Here is a 9,212-nt window from a genome sequence, read left to right on the forward strand (position 1 = left end):
TAGAAAAGATGGGCAATCCATAAGGACAGAAACTGAAATGAAAACGGAAGCAGTGTGCCTGCAATCCCTCAAGGAATCTCACGCGCACCCTCCTCTAGCAACTGCCAAATTGGATCAGCATTTTCACAACCCTTGTTTGCTAGTGAGTCTGCCTCTGTGTTGCCTTCTCTGAAAGTATGCCTAATTTCCAAGCAATTCACTTCAGCCATCAAAAAGGTCAATTTTGTTTAACTCATTGATCAACTTCCAAGGTATTTTGTCTCTTGAAACCACCCAACCAATTGCTGTTGTAGAATCACTTTCTAGGACAATATTCCTGAATAGGAACTGCTGGCAAAACATGAGCCCGTGGAGAATTGCCTTCACTTCCGCTTCAAAAGCCCAACCAAAGCCAATACCGATTGCAAAGTACCCCAAAAAAATCCTATTCGAGTCTCTAATCACTCCACCAACTCCACTGATTCCTGGGTTGCCTTTGGAAGCACCGTCAACATTGCATTTTAAAATCCCAGTATCCGGTGGAAGCCATGAAATTTGTCTAGGCACAGTAGAAGGTTTAGGCAATTTAATGCTGCCTAAATTCCTTGAGATATGTAGTGAATCATAGGGGCAAGTGGTCCAATCACATTTGATCCACCAAGCAATTCGAAGCATGTACATGTCCTCAATCTCTTGCATCTGCATACCGTTGCCTCTGAAGGTGCTGTTGTTCCTTTGCAGCCATAATGACCAAACAATGGAATATGGAAATAGATTCCAAATTATCAAATCAGTACCTTTCCTCAAGCTAATCCATTCCTCTTGGACAGCCAGCAAGGAGTTAGAGCATGACCATGATATTCCTTCTCTATTGAGAATACAATACCATAATTCAATAACCCGTGGGCAAGATACAAAGAGATGGTCTACTGTCTCGATGCTTGAACTGCAGAAGCAACATAAGCTGTTCTCAGCTGAGATTACTCCTCTCCTCCACAGATTTATCTTGGTAGCCAACTTATTGTGGCATGCTTGCCAATACAGCAATTTGACCTTAGGTGGAATTAGTTTTGCAATGTGCTCAGGGACAGCAAACTCAGCTTCATCTTGGACATTATCATCAACCCATTGGCATAAACCTCTAACTGTGAAGTAACCGTTTCCGCTTCCACACCATATTAGATGATCTTTCGAATTCGCTGCTGGGATGATTGAATTAATCATATTCATGAATTCAGAATGTATTCCCAATTCCCATCCAAGAAAATTCCTTCTGAAAGGAATATCCCACACCCATTTATTTCTTACGAAAAGGCCAACATCAGCAATGTATGCTGTTTTGTTGGTGCAGATTGCAAAGACGCGGGGGAATTGGCAAGACAAAGGTTTACCTCCAATCCAAGGATCAATCCAAAATCTGGTAGAATTACCATCTCCAATTCCACATATCAGCTGATCTCTAAAGCCCATAGAAAGCAAAGAATCCTCCTTGAGGATAGCACCAATGTCTTTTATTATTGCAGATAAAGATCCTCCCTCATCCAACACTATGTGCAGCATAAGCCTTCTGCTATCCCATTGATATTTACCAGCAATTTGCCTTCTCCATAAGCTGTCCACTTCTACCCCATATCTCCAAGCCCACTTTAGTAATAATGCTTTATTTTTCCATGCTAAATGACCCAAACCCAATCCTCCTTTTGCTTTGGATTTGCATATCATATTCCATGGAATCCACACCATTTTCTTTCCTCTTTCTTCTTTCCCCCATAAGAATGCCCTGAAGATTTTCTCCACTTCCATGATAACCCCCCTTGGTGCTTTGAATAAGCTCATCCAATAAACCGGGATTGAGTTGAGAGCCGCCTTCAAAATAGTCAATCTGCCACTCAAGGAGATATATTTTGAATTGTAGGACCTCCCTTTTTTTCTCAATTTAACTATCATCGGTTCCCAAAAGGAAAGCCTTCTTGGATTGCCACCTAGTGAAGCTCCAAGGTAAGTGATAGGCAAAGAGCCCGCAGACCAGCCATAAATATGAGCCACTCTTGCTACCTCTGCTGGTTCAACATTACAACCGATGAGTTCTGATTTCTCCATATTCAACCTTAGGCCTGAAGCAAAGAGGAAAGCGAATAGAGCATTACATAGAAGCTCTAACTGTGAGTCATCTTGTTCACAAAACAGCAAAGTATCGTCTGCGAACTGAAGGTGGTTTAGTGCATCAGCACTACCCATTCTAACACCGCTGAAGAGGTTGAGGCCAGAGATTCCAAGAAGTTGGTTTAACATGCATGATAGGCCGTTCACACATATGTTAAACAACAAGGGGGAGAGGGGATCCCCCTGTCTCAATCCTTTTTCAATGTCAAAGAAAACAGAAGGTGAGCCATTTATCAGGATAGCCAAAGAGGCAGTAGTTACACAGGTTTTAATCCACGAAATCCACTTTTCGCCGAAGTTCATTTTAGCGAGCAGCTCCAAGAGAAAGTTCCACTCGATGGAATCGTAAGCTTTGGCAAAGTCTAACTTAAGGAGATATCCACCACGTTGATTCTTATTCAGAAAATCAACCACCTCCGAGGCGATTAAGATGCAATCGGCTATTTGACGCCCCGTAGTGAAGGCGAATTGGTTTTCAGAGATTATCTTTGGAATTTTGCAATCGTGCTGCAAGAACCTTTGACACCAGTTTATAGATGCTGCCTATCAGACATATGGGTCTGAAATCAGCAACTTCAACATGGCAAGACTTCTTCGGTATCAAGGAAATGAATGTCGCGTTGAGGCCTCGTACCAGCTTACCATTTGCATGAAATTCCTCGAAGAACTTGAGTATATCACCCTTAATTGTTGCCCAGAAGTGTTTGAAGAAATTGAAGTTAAAACCGTCGGGTCCCGGCGCTTTGTCACCGTCACAGTGCTTAAGGACATCCCATATTTCACTCTCAGAGAAACCCTCCTCTAACCTTCGCCTATCCCCCATGGACAATTTAAGCAAATTGGTACACTTCAGTTTTGGTCTCCTCATCACTTCACGAGTAAAGAAGGATTGGAAATGGGCCCTGATTTCGTCTCTAATTACCGCTGGATCATTCACTTCATTGCCCCTCACATTAAGTTTGTGAATGTGATTTTTTGCTCTCCTAGACTTGCTGACAAAGTGAAAAAATGATGTGTTTTTATCACCCTCCTTCAACCATTTTACCCTCGATTTCTGTCGCCATTTGGACTCTTCAATCCTGTACCCCTCCCACAAGCCACTTAACACCTGACTCCTCTTAGCTCGCAACTCCTCATTCATGCCCACAGATTCCAGTCTTTCCATTACTACTTGAAGTTCACTTTCCAACAATTTAATCTTCTCCTCTGTGTGTGATATGGAGTGGCCCTTCCACCCTTTAATTTTACCTTTCAAGTCTTTCAATTTCGTTTGCAATACATAACCTGACCATCCCTGTACAGCGCAGGTGTTCCACCATTCCTTGATCATTCTGTCAAATTCTTTATCCAATAGCCAGTTGTTATAGAATAAGAAAGGTTTTGGCCCTGAGCTAGGTTGTCCCATAGCTAAGATTACTGCTCTATGGTCTGAGAGTCCCCAATTCTCCACCCGTTGAATGGCTTCATCAAGGGACAACCAAGCTTCTTCGTTTAAAAGCCATCTGTCAATTCTGCTCCAGACTCCTCCGTTTCTTGAACTGAACCAGGTATATTCTGAGTTTTGCAAAGGCAAATCTATCAAATTCCAGTCATTTACAAAACTTGAAAAAGAAACTTCAGTCCCTCCCAGCCTTCCACTTCTGTCTTCAGCATTGAGGGTAGCATTGAAATCACCCCCAAGAATCCAACCACACTCCCGGTTCTGCATCACATTTCCAATCTCTGAGAACAATGCCTCTCTCTCCTCTTCATTGTGTGGCCCATATATATTACCTATCATCAGATTGATGTTGAGATTGTTGTCTTTGACCTCAATAATTAAGTACCTATCTCCATTGTAGACACGGATTAGGGTGAAAGTAGAAGCTTTCCACATCGTTAGGAGACCTCCAGCAGTTCCAGTGGCATTAACAACTACACATTCATAATTAAGAGAATTTGCAAAATTAAGTGCAAACTTCTCTTTCTGTGCTTCTAACTTCGTCTCTTGAAACAGAATCAATTCCGACTGTGCTCTCTTGACCAGCTCTTTGACACTCCTCCGCTTCTCTGCACTGCACAGCCCTCTAACGTTCCAGGAGAGCCAGATCTTCTCCATCACCAAAAGCAGAAGGGGATAAAAAAGCTCCTAAATCTCTTTCAAGAGAAGAGATAGCAGATTCATCGGAACCCTCAAATTCAAGGCCCAACACTTTGCCCAGAAGCCAAACCTTTGAACTCCTAGTTAGATATCTACCAGAAGGCCCTCTCAAAGGTGGGTGCTGCTCCCTCTTATCACAATGTATTTCCCCTGATCCTTGCAGCTTCGGTTTCCTTCCTCTCCGTTTGGGTGTGGATGAAGCAGCTGATGCCTCCTTCACGACCTGATTATCAGAATTAGCTTTTCTGGGTCTGCCCCTTTTCTTCTTTGGAGAAATAATTGCTGACCCCTTATCAACAACATTGCAGGATTGAGATAAGGGAGAGGGAGACTCAGCAAATGGGCTCACATTATTTTCCAGTCCTTCCAGAAGAGGCCCGATGAATGTTTTCTTGAAGGTGATAGATGGGCCAATATCTTTAACGCAGCCCAATGGTAGCGGGTCAAGACATACCCACCTATTATTATATTTTCTTTGGCTTTGACTTTGGCCCCACCCCATCAGCTTATACTTTCCTGCTCCCTTGATGCTCAACTCTAGCACACGTGCTTCCCCAACTGATACCTTAAAACCTGTGACAAAGCTGTTCCATAGTCCTTCAATAGCAGAGTAGCCCACCTTGAATTTGAATTTGTCTCTAAAGCACACTTCTATCTGACCGTTCTCACGGTTATGCCAGTTCACCTTTTGTTTTCTTTGCAAGATTTCAGTAACAAGCCCCATGGTTGACTTCTCTGGAGCCCTTTTTCCCGACACATCAATGTCACTCGTCCTTGTGCCAGCTTTGCCCCCAATATCCTGACAACTTGTACCCGTATCTCCGGGTACCAGCAACTCCGCCTCCGGATGCACCGCCTCTCTCGCCGATTCAGACTCACCCACCACCGTTCCTGTCGACGACCTGTGCGAATCATGAGTTGCAGAGCATGAACTTTCCGGTGCCCAGTACACCTGATGCAGTTGGTTTTCAGTGATACCCATGCCTTCACCTTCCATTACCACCGTTATGATTTGATCCTCACACTTTATGTCCACCTTCCTTCTCTCAATAGTGGGTGTGTATGAAGATACCATTACTCTGGCGAAGTCGTACCTTCGACGGTTTTCAGTCTCATCGTCGGTTTGAATGAATTCTCCCACATGCCCAGCTAAGGTATCACTACAGCTGATAGATGTAAGACTAATACATTGTCTCATCATCAGTGAACTAAGCAGTATAAGCTGACAAAAGAGAGAGAGAGAGAGAGAGAGAGAGAGAGAGAGAGAGAATTCAATGGACATTATCGCATTAATTAATTAATTAATTAATAATAACCCATAAAGTCGTAGAATTGAATTCAATGAATTGATTAGATACATTAATTTTTATTTTGAATAGAATTGACTAATTACAACATTAATATATATATTTAAAGAATTACCTCAATAATATGGTAAGGCGTTATTTGTTTTTTTACAAAGTGGTAAAAACAATCATATCCAAGGTATCACTACTGCTGGTAGGTGTAAGACTAATACATTGCCTCATCATGAGTGAACTAAGCAGTAGAGAATGACAAATGAGAGAGAGAGAGAGAGAAAGAGAGAGGGTGAGAGTGAGAGTGAGAGAGAGAGAGTGAGAGAGAATTAAATGGACATTGTCGCATTAATTAATTAATAATAACTAATAAAGTCGTATAATTGAATTCAATGAATTAATTGCACACATTAATTTTTATTTTGAATTATATTGACTAATTACCACGTTAATATTTATTTAAGGAACTATCTCATTAATATGGTTAGGCGTTATTTGTTTTTTTACAAAGTGGTAAAAACATTCTTATCTAAGGTATCACTACAGCTGATAGATGTAAGACTAATACATTGTCTCATCATCAGTGAACTAAGCAGTATAGGCTGACAAGAGAGAGAGAGAGAGAGAGAGTGAGAATGACAGTGAGAGTGAGAGTGAGAGAGAGAGAGAGAGAGGGAGGGAGATAGGGAGTGAGAGTGAGAGAGAGTGTGAGAGAAAGAGAGAGAGGAGTGAGTGAGTGAGTGAGTGAGATTTAGAGTGAGAGTGAGAGAGAGAGGGAGATAGAGAATTAAATACACATTGTCGCATTAATTAATTAATTAATAATAACTCATAAAGTCGTAGAATTGAATTCAATGAATTGATTGCACGCATTAATTTTTATTTTGAATTGAATTCACTAATTACCACATTAATATTTATTTAATGAATTACCTCATTAATATGGTAAGGCGTTATTTGTTTTTTTTAACAAAGTGGTAAAAACAATCTTATCCAAGGTATCACTACAACTGGTAGGTGTTAGACTAATACATTGCCTCGTCATTAGTGAACTAAGCAGTAGAGGCTGACAAATGAGAGAGAGAGAGAGAGAGAGAGAGAGAGAGTGAGTGAGAATGAGAGTGAGAGTGAGAGTGAGAGTGAGTGTGAGAAGGGAGAGTGAGAGTGAGAGAGAGTGTGAGAGAAAGAGAGAGAGGAGTGAGTGAGTGAGTGAGATTTAGAGTGAGAGTGAGAGAGAGAGGGAGATAGAGAATTAAATGGACATTGACGCATTAATTAATTAATTAATAATAACCCATAATGTCGTAGAATTGAATTCAATGAATTGATTGCACACATTAATTTTTATTTTGAATTGAATTGACTAATTACCACATTAATATTTATTTAATGAATTACATCATTAATATGGTAAGGCGTTATTTATTTTTTTACAAAGTGGTAAAAACATTCTTATCTAAGGTATCACTACAGCTAGTAGATGTAAGACTAATACATTGCCTCATCCTCAGTGAACTAAGCAGTATAGGCTGACAAAAGAGAGAGAGAGAGAGAATTAAATGGACATTATCGCATTAATTAATTAATTAATTAATAATAACCCATAAGGTCGTAGAATTGAATTCAATTAATTGATTAGATACATGAATTTTTATTTTGAATTGAATTGAAACATTAATATATATTTAAAGAATTACCTCAATAATATGGTAAGACGTTATTTGTTTTTTTACAAAGTGTTAAAAACTATCATATCCAAGGTATCACTACTGCTGGTAGGTGTAAGACTAATACATTGTCTCATCATGAGTGAACTAAGCAGTAGAGAATGACAAATGAGAGAGAGAGAGAGAGAGAGAGAGAGAGAGAGAGTGAGAGTGAGAGGGAGAGAGAGAGAGTGAGATAAAATTAAATGGACATTGACGCATTAATTAATTAATAATAACTCATAAAGTCATAGAATTGAATTCAATGAATTAATTGCACACATTAATTTTTATTTTGAATTATATTGACTAATTACCACGTTAATATTTATTTAAGGAATTATCTCATTAATATGGTTAGGCGTTATTTGTTTTTTAACAAAGTGGTAAAAACAATCTTATCCAAGGTATCACTACAACTTGTAGGCGTAAAACTAATCCATTGCCTCGTCATCAGTGAACCAAGCAGTAGAGGCTGACAAATGTGTGAGAGAGGGAAAGAGAGAGAGAGAGAGAGAGAGAGAGATAGATAGAGAGAGTGAGTGAGAATGACAGTGAGAGTGAGAGTGAGAGAGAGAGAGAGGGAGGGAGATAGGGAGTGAGAGTGAGAGAGAGTGTGAGAGAAAGAGAGAGAGGAATGAGTGAGTGAGTGAGATTTAGATTGAGAGTGAGAGAGAGAGGGAGATAGAGAATTAAATAGACATTGTCGCATTAATTAATTAATTAATAATAACCCATAAAGTCGTAGAATTGAGTTCAATGAATTGATTGCACGCATTAATTTTTATTTTGAATTGAATTGACTAATTACCACATTAATATTTATTTAATGAATTACCTCTTTAATATGGTAAGGCGTTATTTGTTTTTTTACAAAGTGGTAAAAACATTCTTATCTAAGGTATCACTACAACTGGTAGATGTAAGACTAATACATTGCCTCATCATCAGTGAACTAAGCAGTATAGGCTGACGAGAGAGAGAGAGAGAGAGAGAGAGAGAGAGAGAGTGAGAGTGAGAGTGAGAGTGAGAGAGAGAGAGAGTGAGAGATAATTAAATGGACATTGTCGCATTAATTAATTAATAATAACTCATAAAGTCGTAGAATTGAATTCAATGAATTGATTGCACGCATTAATTTTTATTTTGAATTATATTGACTAATTACCTCGTTAATATTTATTTAAGGAATTACCTCATTAATATGGTTAGGCGTTATTTGTTTTTTTAACAAAGTGGTAAAAACAATCTTATCCAAGGTATCACTACAACTGTTAGGTGTAAGACTAATTCATTTCATCGTCATCAGTAAACTAAGCAGTAGAGACCGACAAATGAGTGAGAGAGGGAGAGAGAGAGAGAGAGAGAGAGATAGAGAAAATGAGTGAGAATGAGAGTGAGAGTGAGAGTGAGAGTGAGTGTGAGGGAGGGAGATAGGGAGTGAGAGTGAGAGAGAGTGTGAGAGAAAGAGAGAGGGGAGTGAGTGAGTGAGTGAGATTTAGAGTGAGAGTGAGAGAGAGATGGAGATAGAGAATTAAATGGACATTGTCGCATTAATTAATTAATTAATAATAACCCATAAAGTCGAAGAATTGAATTCAATGAATTGATTGCACACATTAATTTTTATTTTGTATTATATTGACTAATTACCACGTTAATATTTATTTAAGGAATTATCTCATTAATATGGTTAGGCGTTATTGGTTATTTTAGAAAGTGGTAAAAACATTCTTATGTAAGGTATCACTACAGCTGGTAGATGTAAGACTAATACATTGCCTCATCATAAGTGAACTAAGCAGTATAGGCTGACAAGAGAGAGAGAGAGAGAGAGAGGGAGAGAGAGAGAGAATTCAATGGACATTATCGCATTAATTAATTAATTAATAATAACCCATAAAGTCGTAGAATTGAATTCAATGA

General features: G+C 39.2%; 1 protein-coding gene across 1 annotated transcript; it reads right to left on the minus strand.

Moving 5' to 3' along the window:
• Nucleotides 1-201: 201 nt before the first annotated feature.
• LOC130747902 (uncharacterized) lies at nucleotides 202-5,357 on the minus strand. The gene is made up of 3 exons (XM_057600960.1): nucleotides 4,214-5,357; nucleotides 2,777-4,056; nucleotides 202-2,685 (listed from the first exon to the last, which is right to left on the minus strand). The coding sequence occupies exons 1-3, from the start codon at nucleotides 5,355-5,357 to the stop codon at nucleotides 202-204; spliced, it is 4,908 nt and encodes a 1,635-aa protein (XP_057456943.1).
• Nucleotides 5,358-9,212: the final 3,855 nt, after the last annotated feature.

The sequence above is a fragment of the Lotus japonicus genome, chromosome 1 (assembly GCF_012489685.1).
Source record: "Lotus japonicus ecotype B-129 chromosome 1, LjGifu_v1.2".
Classification (NCBI taxonomy): Eukaryota; Viridiplantae; Streptophyta; class Magnoliopsida; order Fabales; family Fabaceae; genus Lotus; species Lotus japonicus.